This window comes from Plodia interpunctella, chromosome 7 (genome assembly GCF_027563975.2).
Source record: "Plodia interpunctella isolate USDA-ARS_2022_Savannah chromosome 7, ilPloInte3.2, whole genome shotgun sequence".
In the NCBI taxonomy this organism is placed as follows: Eukaryota; Metazoa; Arthropoda; class Insecta; order Lepidoptera; family Pyralidae; genus Plodia; species Plodia interpunctella.
Window position 1 is genome coordinate 4,416,697 of NC_071300.1, and position 15,891 is coordinate 4,432,587.

At 34.2% G+C, this 15,891-nt stretch overlaps 2 protein-coding genes across 4 annotated transcripts; both read right to left on the reverse strand.

The window, feature by feature from the left end:
• Nucleotides 1–25: 25 nt before the first annotated feature.
• LOC128671114 (uncharacterized protein) lies at nucleotides 26–2,125 on the reverse strand. The gene is made up of 5 exons (XM_053747308.2): nucleotides 1,934–2,125; nucleotides 1,645–1,851; nucleotides 1,300–1,433; nucleotides 733–900; nucleotides 26–422 (listed from the first exon to the last, which is right to left on the reverse strand). Exons 1-5 carry the CDS (start codon nucleotides 2,092–2,094, stop codon nucleotides 52–54), a joined length of 1,041 nt encoding a protein of 346 aa, XP_053603283.1. The 5' UTR covers nucleotides 2,095–2,125; the 3' UTR covers nucleotides 26–51.
• A 111-nt stretch (nucleotides 2,126–2,236) lies between these two features.
• LOC128671113 (opsin Rh3-like) lies at nucleotides 2,237–15,247 on the reverse strand. 3 transcript variants are annotated; one of them, XM_053747307.1, is made up of 4 exons: nucleotides 12,366–12,543; nucleotides 12,057–12,090; nucleotides 5,499–5,629; nucleotides 2,237–4,811 (listed from the first exon to the last, which is right to left on the reverse strand). In XM_053747307.1, exons 1-4 carry the CDS (start codon nucleotides 12,391–12,393, stop codon nucleotides 3,790–3,792), a joined length of 1,215 nt encoding a protein of 404 aa, XP_053603282.1. In that variant the 5' UTR covers nucleotides 12,394–12,543; the 3' UTR covers nucleotides 2,237–3,789. The 3 variants fall into 3 exon arrangements, with proteins under 3 accessions (XP_053603282.1, XP_053603281.1, XP_053603280.1); XM_053747306.1 differs by lacking the exons at nucleotides 12,057–12,090; nucleotides 12,366–12,543 and adding an exon at nucleotides 14,723–15,247; XM_053747305.1 differs by lacking the exon at nucleotides 12,057–12,090 and having other exon boundaries at nucleotides 12,366–13,240.
• Nucleotides 15,248–15,891: the final 644 nt, after the last annotated feature.

A 15,891-nucleotide genomic window follows, 5' to 3' on the forward strand; every position in this document is an offset into this window, starting at 1 on the left:
AGGTGCCCAAAAAATGAAACGAAAGTTCTCAATTATTAACAACAATTTTTACTACCCAGCACAACAAATGAGTTTTCTTTTCTCTATTGACATATTCTTTATATAGCCATTATAAAAATCGACTGCAGTTATTTCTCTCTTACCAACTATTCTGACTGACTTGAAATATACGTATTTTCTGTCCTTACATAATATTCTTAAAGCATCACTTTTCTTACAATATTCGACTGTGCCCGGTGAAGTATTTCTGTCTGCAGTATCTTCTGGACTTGTAATGAATGCACCAAACAGTTTCATTGGCTTATCTCTGAACTTTGTAGTCAGAGGATATATGCCATATATAGCGCGATAAAGATTATATACTTGTAGGGCGTCCATTTCCGACCATCTTACTTCACTGTTTGATTTGTTAATTTTTTTGGCTGAAATAAAAAAAATATATAATGAATTTGAAAGGTCAGCAGTGGCAGCCAGCTCTATTTATCAATTCTGGGTTCTGTTAATTGCTCTGCTTATTAACCCATAACCAAAAACTGTAAACTGGGTTCTGGAATTATATATGTCATGGTAATATATGTCATGAATTAAATAAATTTCTGGGTACTACAGCTAATGTCTGAAACTTATAAACAGTTCTTTCTTTGATGCAGTCCTAGTCATATAAATTGTTTGTATTTGATCTCTGAACAAAATATACCTAATCTACCAGTTAACATTTTAGCTAGGACTTACCATAGGTAACTCCATCTGAACTCTGAGGTTTAGAGTTCTTCAAACTATTAGGTAATGTCCTCAAGCATTCTACTAACATGTCTGCACCAATCTCTGATAATTGGGCTGTCAAATCAGTTTGTTTAATATCCTTGGAGACTGGTACTTTTTGCTGACTTATTATTTCACCTGAAACATTTTTCCAAAGTACAAATATTCAATATTAGTGGCATCTATTAGAAGGTCATATTGTTGATTCAAGAATGTCATCATCTGGGAAATTAGCACACATTTATCAACATGTGTCTGTGTGTGTATGTAAGTATAAAGCCCAATTGTTTTACAATTCAGAATAAGATGAATGAATGCAAAGAAGCACTATAAAGTAGATTGGCTCGTTGAATGATTATTTGAATGTTAATTAGTCATTAATGAATGACTATTTTTATATAGATTTATTGTCTTTGGCCAATTGTGTCTTGGATGCAGTACAAGGTGACTAAGGGGGCTTAGAGCCCTGGCAGTTGATAGGCATTCCCAAGTTAGCGGGTTGACGTAAGGCATGTGGAGACAGGAAATATTATTTACCAACATCAAAAATGTCTGGTTTTATTCTCATAAGCGAGACACCAGTGAGCTTGTCGCCATGCATTAGTGTGTAGATGATGGGAGCAGCACCTCTCCAGCGTGGCAATAAACTTGGATGTACATTTATCATTCCTCTGAAAAGTATATAGAGTATTTAAAATATGCATAAGATTTCTCTATCTTGAAAATATATCAATAGTGTATTATAATAAAGTATACTAAAGATTTAGTAAAGATAAAGATAACATGAATTTATTTGCCCCAGTTACTATCTGTTTAGAAAAATAACATTAGATAATGCAAAAGTGCTTGTAAGAATATACTTGTAATTCTACAGGTACTTACAATGGGAATTTTTTAAGTAAATCTTCTTTTATTAAATGACCGAAAGCCACAATTAATCCGAGGTCGTATTCTCCAGCCTGTAGGTTTGCTATAGGCCATTTTATAGTTTTTAATCCTTCTGATAAGGCATAATTTTCAATTTCTGTATTGTACTTAGAAGTGTTTGTAGTAACTAAATCCAGGTTCTTGATCAAGTTTTCTTTTTTCCTGTTTAAGAAATTATATAATATAAGACTTATTTTTCTTTCTAAATGTAAATTACCTTATTTGTTTGTAACACGGAAATTACCTAAACTCATTTACTTTTTTCAAACTGTTCAGTGCGATATTATCAGATCCAAAGAAAAGGATGTTGTAATAATTATAAGTACCAATTTGTCTGTTAAAATTGTATTTTTTAGCAATAAAATATCGAAACAAAGGTTTTAGGTTATTAACTTTGAATGTCATTTTATAACTGTGACATTGACATGATAGCAATTCCGCCAACCACACCATAGAAAAAAAAATTGCATCCATAGACAATGAATGATTTTTTATCATGACATGACTAGTGATAACCGCCCAAAAATTCATGGTTCTCGAAAAAATTCTCGAGAATATTTTCCCATACAAAAATTACGGTCTCTATAAAATTTAGATTTTGTCTTAAAAGACCACGGTCCACAAAATTTCAGCAATCAAAGTCTGGACTTTTGACGTCGATAGCCAAAGTTTTATCCGATGATACCGAAGTATATCACAAAACTATCGAAGTCTAGGACTCTGCCTAATTTTCGGGCCGAGGCCAAAAATAGGCCCTTTTGGGCCATAACCTGGACTAAAATACTAAAACGAGTTCCAAGTCCACTTTGTCTGACTGATAACGTACAAGCGTAAATTAGAGAACGGTTAGAGTTCATGGATATTTAAGTAGATTTTTTTTTGTAAATTTCTAAGAAATGTTGCAGGAATTCACCGATAAAATCGTCGCAAATTATTTGGAAAGTTTGAAAATTCGCATTTATTTTAAAGTGGTTAGGTTAGGTGTTTGTGTGTGATTTTTATCTGAGAAATAAATTTATCATATTCTTCTGTTTTAAAATACCTATTTCCTGTCGTCAAACTTTCATGAAAAAACGTGGTCATTGCGAAATGCTAGTAGTGTGTAGCTTTGTTTCGTTAACTTTAGGAAAAGGAGAATGGGGGATGGAGGCGTGCTTTTCTTTGGTATAAACCGTGGGTCAAATTGAGTCATGTATATAGTTCAGTAGTACCTATAATAAAAATACCTAATTTTTTCATGTAATAAAAACACCGACAAGATGATTTTTACCAAACCACGATTTTTATTTAACATTTTTCCTAATAAATTAGTCACGTAATTGCCTACTTAGATTCTTTCTTTACAAAAGTAGTACATTTTCTACTAACATAGGTAGATATTTATTGCTGACTAGGTAAGTACTACGAAGAAATAGAATTTGGGCAACTAGGAAATATTTATTAAACGAAAGTTGCATGATCCCTACGGAAACGTAGATCGGTATAGATACATTAGTATCTAAATGCATTTCCATTTTCTCCATTTCTATCGCCATTATTATTAATCGCTGTAGTTGTGGCTCACCCACATGCTTACATGATATGAAAAATTTAAGTAACTGTATGTTCGATATAAAATGAATAAATTATTGCGTTTAACTCTTTTTACATAACATTCTATTAACCTAAATCTATCATCACGTAAGCCATTTTGGAGGTTTTATTTATGTACTTATATAAAAAATATCGGTTTTCTCTCTGAATTGAAACATTGCTAAAACTGAGTTACGTGGTGGTAGAACTTACTTTACGATGCTGTAAGTAGGCATATTACTTATATTTCACAAATAAGTAAAGTAATTAATACTTAGATTGACTTAATCATTATATGAATATATAGCCAGCCGGTACTATATTCAAACATTGGTGCAAACAAACTAACAATGAACCTCACTTTGAATTATTTTACATATACGATCTAGACTTTAAAATAGGTACTATTATGCAAATTCTTAGACACATAAATGTGTGCTTCTAGGTGCGCTACCTAATTGACTATTTTTTCTTTTTTTGTTGATATATGAATTGACTGTTTTTTGACAAGTGAATTTCTAAAATTAGTTAAACGGTGGGATCAGTATTTAAAGACACTATACTTCTGAGAGAGCGTCGTTGAAAGCTCTTCTTTTTAGCAAATTTTGGTTTGGAGTACCAGGACGGGGGGCTCACCACGTCCTCTTCGAAACTTTTCATACCGTCCCGATCTGATACTCTTGAGGATATTGTTTTAACAGTAGGACCATAACTTTCTATCAATTCGTCAGTTTGGTAAGGAATGTCCTTCATTTCAATGACTTCAACATCAGTGTCACTCAGATCTTTACTTGGTCTATGCGTTTTGGTTGTCTCTGTGTAGTACCCTATCGTTTTTATAGTCCCGCCCATTCGTTTAGACTTATCTCTATATATGATTTTTTTGAATTCCTTACGAAAGTTTGGATGAGTTATTATGTAAATAAAGGGATTTATACATGCGGCTGTCTTACAAAATAACGCAGGTATCATGGAAGATAAAGGCGTAATGAGATCCTTTCTCCCAAATATGCCTAAAAGAGCGACCACGGCGTAAGGCGTCCAGGATATGAAAAATAGTGCTATGACGGCCATGACTAGAAAGGCTAATTTAATTTCCGCTTTGCGCTTGGCACGTTCCTTGACATGTCTCGATGAAAGCCTTTGTTCTTGGTTTTTAGTCGTAATATTCCGTTTGCAGACTACGGTTCGAAAAATGCTAAGGTAGCAAAAGGAAATTGTACAGAAAGGGGCTACCCATGCGGCGCAAAAGAAAATAAATATGAAGATACGAGGCGAGCGGTCCTCGGTGAGATAGTCGAAGCTGCAGCTGGTCAGGTAGCCTTCGGGGACGTAGTGTCCGTATCCGATGTCGAACGCCGGGATGGAAGCGAAGATAGCGGCGTAGAGCCAGGAGATGACAGCCAACACGCGCGCGCGGATTTTGGTGAGCGCGCCCACCGCCTCCAGCGGCCGCACCACGGCCCAGTACCGGTCCAGTGCGATCGCTGACAGCGTGGCTATCGACGTCGTGCCCGTCAGACCGCCCACGAATCCGTAAATTATGCAACCTGAAATAAAAAAATATTGCTTAGACAGGCATATAAATGTGATAGTTTGATGTGTATTATTTTATTACTCAATCATGCAAAATCTATTTGACGAGTGTACGAGCCACAGCTTGCAACTCGTACGGTTAGGTTAAGTTGGTTAAAAGTTAGCTATTGAGAGAACTATAAAATCAAAGATACGTATTGTCACTTAAGCGTATATTTTCATCACTAATTGTATCAAGTACAGCAGTTATGACGGCGGCGGCCGAAAGTAGGTTGTATACATTGCATTTAAAATACCTATGTACGGTTTTAGCTCGTACAACGAGTTCCAATAAAAATTGGTACGTGGGTAGAATATAACCTGGAATTGTACATTTTATCCTTAAACAAACATAGCCATGTTACATAGTATAAAACAAAGTCGCTTTCCGCTGCCTGTCTGTCCCCACGAGCAAGTATGTATGCTTAGGTAGATCTTTGAAACTACGCAACGGATTTGATGCAAGTAGAGGTATTGTAGTAGTACGTCGGAGGTTGGCGACATGTACCATGCACCACATGTATAATATTGCACCCGTCCGAAACCGGGGCGAATCGCTAGGTATAAAATGGAAGAAAGTACTTACGAATTACATACTTAGTATATTTAAATAAAGTCACTATATAACAAATAATCCAGAATGAATATACTCAGGCACATACCAGTTTTTCCCAACGCTGGGCCGAGGTGAAAAGAGTTGAAAATAAAGACCGGCGTTTTAGCGAGCATCAGAAAGTCACTGAGAGCAAGATTTGCGACCAGGATGTTCCCTGGAGTGCGCAAGCTGCGGCATCTGAAACACATCAATCATTTCATAAATCTTTGATCTTTTGTGCCACACGTGTATGCCTCACATATACATATATAGCATCCAAGGTATTTTGGCTACGAATTCATACATTGTTGAAGTCACTACTTATCTACCGAGCTATATTTTCCGAACGTAATAGTGCACCAATGTCAACTGGTCATGACCTGAATAATAATGATCCTCGAGTCCATCAAAAACAAAACTCTATTATGGAAATGTCCCATCATCTATTCACAGAATCGCTTAAATTGCCGGGCCCGATTAACTCGAGGGACGTTCGGGAGATAGAATCAGATTGCGGTTTAAAATTCGTTTGTGAAGCCAGGAAGCTGTACCTATTGTGCAAGTATTATCTGTGAAAGATATTTCACATCTGTATTTCATGTTACATTTAGGTACTACACATTTTGAGATCAATGGAACAAAATGACGATAAAATGGTCGAATTAAAATTGGTTATTATTATACTCGTACGTATGGAAGCTAAAGATATTTAGATATATTAGTGAGTGAGTGCCTTGAGTGCCTCTTATTTCTAGACTCTAGAAGCTTAACACGAATCCATAAATAGACGTGTACTCGTAGGTATTTCTATTCTACATACGCATTTATGTATAAAAAGGATAATGATGAAGGACGCAGACAACTTTGTAAGCCATTCAACAGTTGATGTTAAAGGCATATTCTTTATAATTGGAATACGTAAGTACCTATGTAATATTTTTGACATAATTAGGTATGTTTTTTTTTTAATTTAATTTTTACACAAACTTTTATTGTTGTCAGAGAAATTATTGCATTCCAATCTAAAAATTATATCCGTGCTGTAAACTGTTGAGGAGTTCCCATGTCTGAAGCCGTTACACCGTCCTTTCTGCTCAATCAATTGATGATATGATATATGCTACAAAATTGAGTCGCAAGATTCCACCCGAATAGACATAGGGGACCATGCATAGCAAGTTAAATAAAAGCTTGTAAAATAAATGCCGCTTTTTTACATACGCTCGAGTCATCTGAGAAGAAAACAAATATTTGGAGAGATATAAATTAGCCTCATAACTCGAAGCGCAGGTAGATGTAGATACTTTTATTTTTCTCTTGTACACTCGTATGTAATAAAAAAAAGACCAAACTCGATTGAGTAAACTGTACAGACACGGTACAGATAACCTACTACCTCACTAATTTAGGTAGTAATGCTGGCTCGATACTATCGCCAGACAGTTTAGTAAATATTGCAGTTTCGACATGCATTGCTGGTTTTTTCTTGCGGTGGTAAAAATCTTACACACAAAATACGTAATGTACGTTTGCGTCGATATGCGAATCGTCTGAGTTCGTAGATAGATTAGAGTTAACGAGGTGAGTTATGTTTATCTGCTCTTGACTGTACAATAGGTATATTCAGAACGCCGGAAGGGTCTGTATCGTCAGAGAGAGACATCTCAACAATTTAGCATTCCTTTTCTCTTTGATATAAGTAAATGGTAATCGGTTATTATTCCCGTGTCGAGCAGAATCTGTTGATTGTCAGGATTAACTTATCTAGGTACCCCAAACAACCAGCATAGATGTAGATGACTACTGCTTTTATTACACTGATAGGGATCTCCGTTCATTATTTTATGTATATGTATAGGTTTGTCATTAATGCTATCTATGTATTGCGGCTTGTGTCTCTGTCAATGAGTTTTTATTCAAAGAATTGAAATTAAAATGTCTAAGTCTCTTAACTAAATCCACAATAAAAATCACCTCAATCCGATGTTTCATTTTGACTTGAAATAAGGACAAACACACTTTCAAATTTATAGATAATATTTAATTACTTTAGTACCTTTGGATTACGTACGTAGGTAAGTGTAAGAAAGGAGTTTTGAAAACTCCAACATTTAAACGTTGAAAATGTACCTATATGAAAAAAAAAAGGCTAAATATCAACTATTTGAAGAGACTGAAGCCGCGGTCTAAAGCTAATGAAATACAAACGGTTTTGCTGTGAATTCTTCAACAACAAAGATTCAGTAAGTGAAACATGTGTAAGACATTTTACTTGTACTCGTACCTAACGATATTAGTTCACACTATTATAGTACGTGATTTCCAAAATAGATTAATGAATATTTGTAGCAATCACATGTGCATATATTTGGATAAATTTGTCATCGCAATATATAGCTCCAATCAACACAAGTCACGCATACTCTTCATAAAATTAACATTTAACTGCACCAATTACAGCCCACATCCAAAATAGAGCGAGGACTATTGAGTTAGCCAGAAGGTGGGTATGTAGGTAGCTATGCAATTAGGTATGCAATAGTGTCGTCTTGTCTTATTGCCATATTTTTTTGATATTATAGATGACAATTTTCAAACTCTTTTTTGTAAAAGAATATTTAAAGATTTGAATTGGCCATAGACAAACCTACACATTCAAGTAAATATAATACGTACATACAAATTTTAGTCTTTCACCCTTTAAAAATAAGTACCTTTGGATGTAATTGAAGTACTTAATACAGTACAGTATAATAATAATTTACTACAGAAAATAAAATTCATCGAAATATCCCAAACATTAGATTAAAATATAGATGCTCCAGATTAAATTAATATTATTGCTATGTTTATATCCATGATAAAATTTGGCATCATTTCGAGTAGGTTCGAAATGATTTATCCTTTGTTGTTTAGTCAAGGAAGTTTGGTATTCATTTTATTCAATTACATACCGGTACGGGTATTCAAATTTCTGAAGATTTTATTTCAGTAGAGTTGTATACGAAACGAGTTGTACATAAATATTATCAAAAAATAAAATATGGAGAAGAAAACAAAAGCATTGTTTTAGTATTGAAGAACGGATTCTCAAAGAGTAACGATTGCATACAATTTATTCAGTACTCGCCAGGCAGCGCGGTGTCGCGAACCCTCTTCTACTTTTCTTAAGAAAAAATATATGATGACGGTAACGAGCGAGACTCTTGTATACAATTTCCTGTAATTCGAGGAATTTGTATTTATGCCTTTAAAATATTTTAAATGAACGTAATTTCTAGAGTAATACGATATTTTTTTATTTTAACAATATATTTATGAAAGTTGGTTACAATAGGATTATATAAACTTTATCATCTCGATTTCACCCATTAAGCGTCAAAGCTATTTCGCATGATATCATCTAAATAAACTAAATCTATCTAACATATTCACTACATCCGAAAGATTTGAACTTGATAGCCCGATCTCCTGGACTGGGTTTTTTCAGATCATAGGTTGTGATGTCACATAATCAACTTCAAATGTGAGACAAGAATAGATAAATAAGGCAATATCGTACTGTCTGATATATCACAGGTACATTTTTATTGCGAAAACTGCGTATACTATATTGACAAGACTGTCCTGAAATTTGTCAGAAAATTAATGATTAATCAGACAAGTGACAGATGATCGGTTATAATTTATCTGAGACAAAATTTGGTTCCGAAATTGCTTAGGTATAAAATATCGCGATTTATAACTGTCAAATTTCGGTAACGATTTTGTAAATTGACATTAGAATTATGATCGCCAGCTGTGTTGTGGCCAATGTAGTCACTGTCACCCTATAAATAAAGTAGCAAAATATAATATTTAAAGTTATTCCATGGAAGCAAGGAATAAAGTACTATACTTAGTTTTGGGAAAGATAGACAAAACTTGAAATGTGAAAAACTTACATACCTATCCGTACTATGTCATTATTACAAACTTAAAAAAGAATTAAAGATACGTGGGTATTATACAATTTATCAACAGCCAAGTTAATAAGATTTGGTACATTTCAAGTGAAAAAGACTCATTATAAACCCAATCAATGTTTTTACAACTCTCAATCTTCTTCTTAATTATTTTAAACCATTGCTTTAAGTTTTGAGACTTAAGATTGTCTCCTAAACCTAAAATTAAAGGGTGAGTCGTAAATCTCCTAAAGTCAGCTCCAGAAACTAAGTTGTTTCATGAGAAGGCTTGTGGTTTTCATATTTTTTTAAAGTTTTCATAATTTTCAGTTTTAAGACCTTATCATCTGGGGAGTTCTGAACAACATCTCTATAAAAATACCACTTTTTATAGAGATGTTGGGAATCGTTAAATAATTACTACAAGGCTATTATCGGATTGGTTGGTAACTTTTTATCACTGTCATAATCAAATTAGTTTTAATGAATCAATTACTTTACCGACATTCAACTCGGAACTTTACCCGTCATATAGTTCTTTCAGTTCTTTTAGTTGTAAGAATCTAAAATAGAACGATTATATATTAAAGTACTTAAGTTATCTTTCGTTAAAACTCGAATATAACTTATCACATAATTAAGCTACTACTAACTAGAGTTAAACTTAGTACTCCATTTGATTTGCTTCACTAACTTTCGACTTTCTACTCTGTTTACATGGTCTCATTATTTAGTTTCTATTTATTTGTAGCTTGTATAGATTGTAGCTTTTTAAAAAAGAAATACTATATAATTTAAGATTCGTCGTGAAAGATTAATCATCAATCTATCAATACATATAATAAAACACTAAAAAATTTTTCTGTACATTTAATATATTTACAAATAATAATGTAAGGCGATGAAGAAACAGTAATAGAGTAAAAATTCAAAATGAATGTTTCATTGTTTGTACCGCTAATCTCCAGAACGAATGGACGAATTTGAATGAAACTTTTTTTTACATATACTACGAAGCCGGTGCAACTTACATATTTTTTAAAACGAGAGCAACTTATGCCTTTCTGTATCGGGCCATATAAACAAGAAGAGATATCGAAATAACACTTTAGCAATGGTTCAGACTGATAAACTATTTTCTATTGAGCTTTATAAATTGAAGATGAGCTGATGTCTGATGAACAGTAGTAGTGACACAATGTACCTACCTACCTACAACGCGCTGCAATAAGAGCGAATAAGTTATACGACACTACTACACGGGTGCTACGAAATTGTTAACGAGTGCTACAAAAGTGCTACGTCTTCGGCTCTCATGTCTACTTCACACTATCCGCGAACTTTGGCTGATTTGGTATACATTGCTGATTTTTCATTATCCATTCACACTACACAACGTTAATGCATTCGTCAGCATCTGTCAGAGTTCGACAACAGTTCTACCATGGAATTAGTAGGTACTCCGAGGAGTGCCTACTATTTCCATGAGTTCTACATTAGATTATTAAGCGTGATAGTTGTGTAATCGTGTCGTTGTAACTGTCAAATTTATCTGACAAGTACAACTCGATACCCAGTGTTTATTTTTTGGTTATTTATTGTTTTAATGTGTAATGAGAACTATTCCATTTGTAAACAAATATATTTATAAAAGAAAAAATATTTTTATAATATCACTTTACTAATAATTGTTAAAAGGTGTGCTTTCTTACTTATCAGGGAGTCTATTGATGAAAAGATTCAGTAGTTCGATTAGTAAAACTACCAGGGGGCTTACCATCATCTCTTAACGCAATCCACTTTACGACCTAAACTGAACTACTGCATCGCAAATTCGTACCATCGACTTATTTTTTTTTATGAATGCGATTCATTTTAAATTTAACTGAGTGCCTAAATTTAACTGAGTTGCATTGGAATTGTTCTGTAAAAGTGGATGGTAGGCCATCTGGTACGATAACTGGGAATGGCCAGATATGAGCGGCTCTACAGGATGACGTAATGAGTGTATCCTGTTCGTTGTAAAGAGCTTCATTATGACAAAAATAATATAACATTTCCCGTGAGCTATAACCATCCATCTCGCTTCCTATAACAAATGTGTTTGTTTGTCTCGTACTTTTAAGAGAACTAGGTCAACGTGTCTCAAGATACTTGGACGTGACGTGACGACCCCCATGGCATAATGGCACTTCGGCATCGAGGTCCGGTCAGATGGGCTTGGTCCCATTTTTGCGGATGACGGATCCGGTGAGATAGACGCTGTGAATAAACTGCCTTACGGGGTAGCTGATAAGCCCAGAGCCTCACTATTGAGTGGTGCTCCGGGTTTATCGGTGGAATTATGATTCAGAAAGTGACAGGTATTATCCATTTCCTCAACAAGATTCCCAGTGCAAATCCCCCTTTGATTGAGATTTACAATTTGCTAGGGATGAGACGCAGCTGGCATATTCGATATTTTCCCCGTTATTCATAAAAATATTAAAATATGAAGTATGTTTTAATATTTTTAAGCTAAAATATATTTTGTCACTATCGCACTTTTTAATATTTGAAATTGACAAAAGAAACAAAACATATTTTAACTTAAATTATGTTTTAACTTTTTTTTTATGAATGACAGGGTAACTACCCAATATAGACCATGCTAATGCTTAAAATAACAAAATGATACTTACTTGACTTTGAAAATTGTGTTGATTTTTATTGTACCTAATAGAAAACAATGTATTGGGTAAAGTAAAAAATTAATAACTCATGTTTTTAACCTAAATAACGTTATATATATTGATGTTTTCAATGTTCATCAATAAATCCGAAATCTTCGTGTTTCGGGTAATCAGTGCAAACCCTCACAGGTAATTACGTGTCGAATTTTGCAAATGGCAATTAATATTTACATATAGGCAATGAATGTACCATTAAATCATATATCACACTTGTGTTTTAATTAACGAAATTTAATATGCTAATTGATAAGTACGTACCGAAGATACATAAGAAGAACAAGAGCATTCCCGAAGCAACCAACAGCCATCATAACTATGTATAAACTGCCCAATGCATAGTTTACTCTGGGGTCAGGGGGTGGGAAGTGCAGCCAGTGAGAATTTATCAATACCAAGTAATCATCCGTATACAATCCCTTTTCCCTCCAAAGCCTCTCGGGCCATTCTTTTTTGAATCGTGCCACTAACGATAACGAAGCCTCCTGAGGGACAGTCACTGCAGATCTAGTTTGCACTCGATTTATACTTCGAGAGTCAGGAGCCACTCCTCTACGTATTCTAGGACTAAGTTTGACCCTTGATTTAACAATGTCACTTATCACTTTAGCGAACTTTAAGGTTCTTCTCCGTTTTTTCCACAACTTCAAATTATCCGATTGGCCCCAAAAAATTTCACTGTGGCACTTAAAACGCTTCAGAATCACCGACTGGATAGTATGAAAACTTTTCACAATACTAGTTGCATTAATTGTCACTGCGCTTTCACTGTGAGTAGAGTCGTGGAAATTATAGCACGGCAACATGGCTGACAGCAAGATGAGGATGAGTTGTATTATTTTGGACATTTTTGAGGAGTTGTGCATAAGTGAATAGTAATTAGTGCGGAGCGCACAACCGCCCGCGACGCTTTCTGAGACAAAATGCTTCTCGCGTGGGCACCGCGGTCAGGAGCGCGTAGCCGTGGATGTGGCAACTCCCGCGGCAACAGGCAGTAACAGGGAATAACATACGATTATTACCAGTAATTTTTGTTTATATCCTTTTTGAGGAGTAGTACAATAACAAATACGAAGTAATTAAAAAATGCAGAATTAAGCCTTAAAAAAATTTGAATTTATTATTCAAAATTATTTATTTGCAAATTTATGTACATGAAATAAAATACGTAGGAAATTTATGTTTGACTGAGAGAATTAGAGTAGGTAAAATATATGTTAATTAAAAATTTCACTTTTGACTTACTTCAAAAGACATTATATTATTTAAAGGCAACATAATTTATTAAGATTTATAAAAGAAAATTTCCCTTTTTTATCAACAGCCAGTTTGTTGTTGTTGATGTTTGGAAGGCAGTTCACTCGAGGGCTACTAGATCACAAATCTAGTGGTTTTTGCTTTATGACTAAAGTGGGACCCGAGTAATTTTTTTATGGAAAGAATATAAGGCGATACCTATTTTGTGGACTTATTTACTTTTTCCCGTAAAGTTAATATGAATATGAGCAAAACCAATTGGTAAAACAATAAATAACAATACTGCAAAGAAGAATGAATAAATCATACTTTCAATAAAAATGTAACAAGACGAATAAAAGTTTTTGATGTTTTCAACTCAAACTTTCCTCTTGTTTTGTTTCAACTTGTATATGTTACAATTTTAGCATAAACTTTGCGGTATCGGTATGCTTCTTAACTGAAAACGAATACATCTATGGGTGCAGCCAAAAGACGAAACTAATATATTAGTAGATTTGTTCTGTGTGTGTAGTGGAATATTTAAATTATATTAATAATTTTTTTTAATAATAATGAGATTTTTTTACTGCAGCCACCTGTTGAATTTTAAGCAAAAATAATTTTTAATGTATGTCTAAGCGTCTTACGTTGGTATTGAACATATTCGAATCTGTTCCCAAAGGAATTAAAATAGTCTGTAGTACCTATGTATACGCGATTTAAATATTTTTGACATGTCGCTTTCATCATAAGAACGTGAACGTAGGCGCGGATTGTTAGTTTATGAAATAAATGTTCTCGTATTTCTTCAAAGCGATTAGACGGTTGACATATATAATATATTATGACAACGTGAGGGACATGCTTGCCAAATTTATTTTTGTCTGTAACTGTCTATTAGCGGTAATTTGCGAAGATTGACTAATTACAAAGTGTATTTTTTCGAGATATAAATATATCTAATTTTGATATGTAGTTCATATTATTGATAATATATGAAATGTACCAACTAATACGCGTTATGCATGCATATCAATTAACTAGTTATCTGAATTTCGGCAATTTCTACATAAATAAATTAATTAGTTTGCAAAGTAATTAAGGATTCATATTTAGATTGATGATCTTTTATAAACCATCAGTAGATATAAATTAATTACTATTTAAAAATCATTAAGACCTAATAATGATTGGCTAAGTAAATATTTTGATTTTACGAAAATTTTAGTCACAAGTTAGTAGTTCAGCGTAGTTCAAAAGGAACCCCGCATTATTTGCGGTTTCATCAATATACAAGTAGCTACTGCTCTCCTTATCAAAGGAAAACCGTTATTAGATTTTGTGCAAAAATGTGTACATTTATTGAAGTTTTAGCTTACCTTATATACATAAATAGGACGATCACGTTTCCCCAAGAGCCGACTGTGGAAAACATGAGGTACAGGCCTCCCAGGAGCTTCTGTATAGTCTCTGATGGTGGTGGAAAATGAAGCCAGTGATCGTTGATTAAATTCAGGTAGTCTTCGGTGAAGAAGCCGGTATTTTTCCAACTTTCAACCGGCCAGTGGCTTTTGAACTGTGCGACCAAGTCCGCGTGCTCGTCGACGCTGCAGTTGCTACATTCCGAATTGTATCTAGTTTCAGTGAACGAGACCCGCGGCCCCGTCGGCACCGTTTTGTTTGTTTCCCCGTCCTCTCTTTTCATCCGCATTCCGTTTAGTGTACAGTTGTAAGCGCGAATCTTTTTTGCATTCCCCAAATTGCTTTTTATTTCATTTTCTCTAGTTATTTTTTTATCCAACAATGGAACTGTGAAATTCGTACTTAGAATGTTTAGACTTATTAGCGACAATAAACACAAAAATATCGTTTTCATATTTCTAAGAAGATTGAAGAAATATGGTTTCAAGACTTTAAGTGGCCACGAGTGTCCAGCATGAAATATATTAGAGTTTTAGCAGAGGAACGATTCTTTTGCGACGGCAGACGACAGTGCCCCCGGGGCCAATTGCAAGACAATACTTAAGTGGATTAAAGATGAATCAATTTCAGTAAAATCTGAGTATGGCCACGATAACAGACTAAACTATTACAATGATGGAGACACTTTCTGATTAATTAATGGCACTATCATCCTGAAAAATAAACATGACAAAATAATGGCAACAAGAAACTAACAGCGACACTTTTCAATGCTATTTTATATGCGAGCCTTATGTTTTTAACTGATAGGTTAAGTAGTGAGTCTGAAGAAAGACAATTAAAATTGAAGCATCAGTTTCCCACAACCTCAAGTGGTGAGATCCATTCAGGCTACAGTTTTCATTACGCTTATGATAATATATTATTTTATACAAAATAATATTTCTTAGGTAAAAACAATAAATAGCAAACAACTTAGGCTAGCATGCACTATAGCTGCGGGGCAGACTAACTTTGTTAGTTGAAAAGGCAGTAGTCTCCGTCCACTCAATTTCCTGTTCGGGTCCGTTTGATTACTCGAACTGATGGATTTTATAAGACCGCTCTACCTTTTATTTTCGTGTTT

What these genes read in the sequence shown, in the direction of transcription:
- LOC128671114 (XM_053747308.2), bottom strand. Translation starts at nt 2,094, where the DNA reads ATGACATTCAAAGTTAATAACCTAAAACCTTTGTTTCGATATTTTATT. An exon ending in AAAAAAGTAAATGAGTTTAG is followed by an intron (nt 1,852 to 1,933) that starts GTAATTTCCGTG and finishes TTTCTTAAACAG; the next exon opens with GAAAAAAGAAAACTTGATCA. An exon ending in ACCAGACATTTTTGATGTTG is followed by an intron (nt 901 to 1,299) that starts GTAAATAATATT and finishes AAAATGTTTCAG; the next exon opens with GTGAAATAATAAGTCAGCAA.
- LOC128671113 (XM_053747305.1), bottom strand. Translation starts at nt 12,970, where the DNA reads ATGCACAACTCCTCAAAAATGTCCAAAATAATACAACTCATCCTCATC. An exon ending in GTTCTTCTTATGTATCTTCG is followed by an intron (nt 5,630 to 12,365) that starts GTACGTACTTAT and finishes GATGTGTTTCAG; the next exon opens with ATGCCGCAGCTTGCGCACTC. An exon ending in CCCAGCGTTGGGAAAAACTG is followed by an intron (nt 4,812 to 5,498) that starts GTATGTGCCTGA and finishes TTTTTATTTCAG; the next exon opens with GTTGCATAATTTACGGATTC.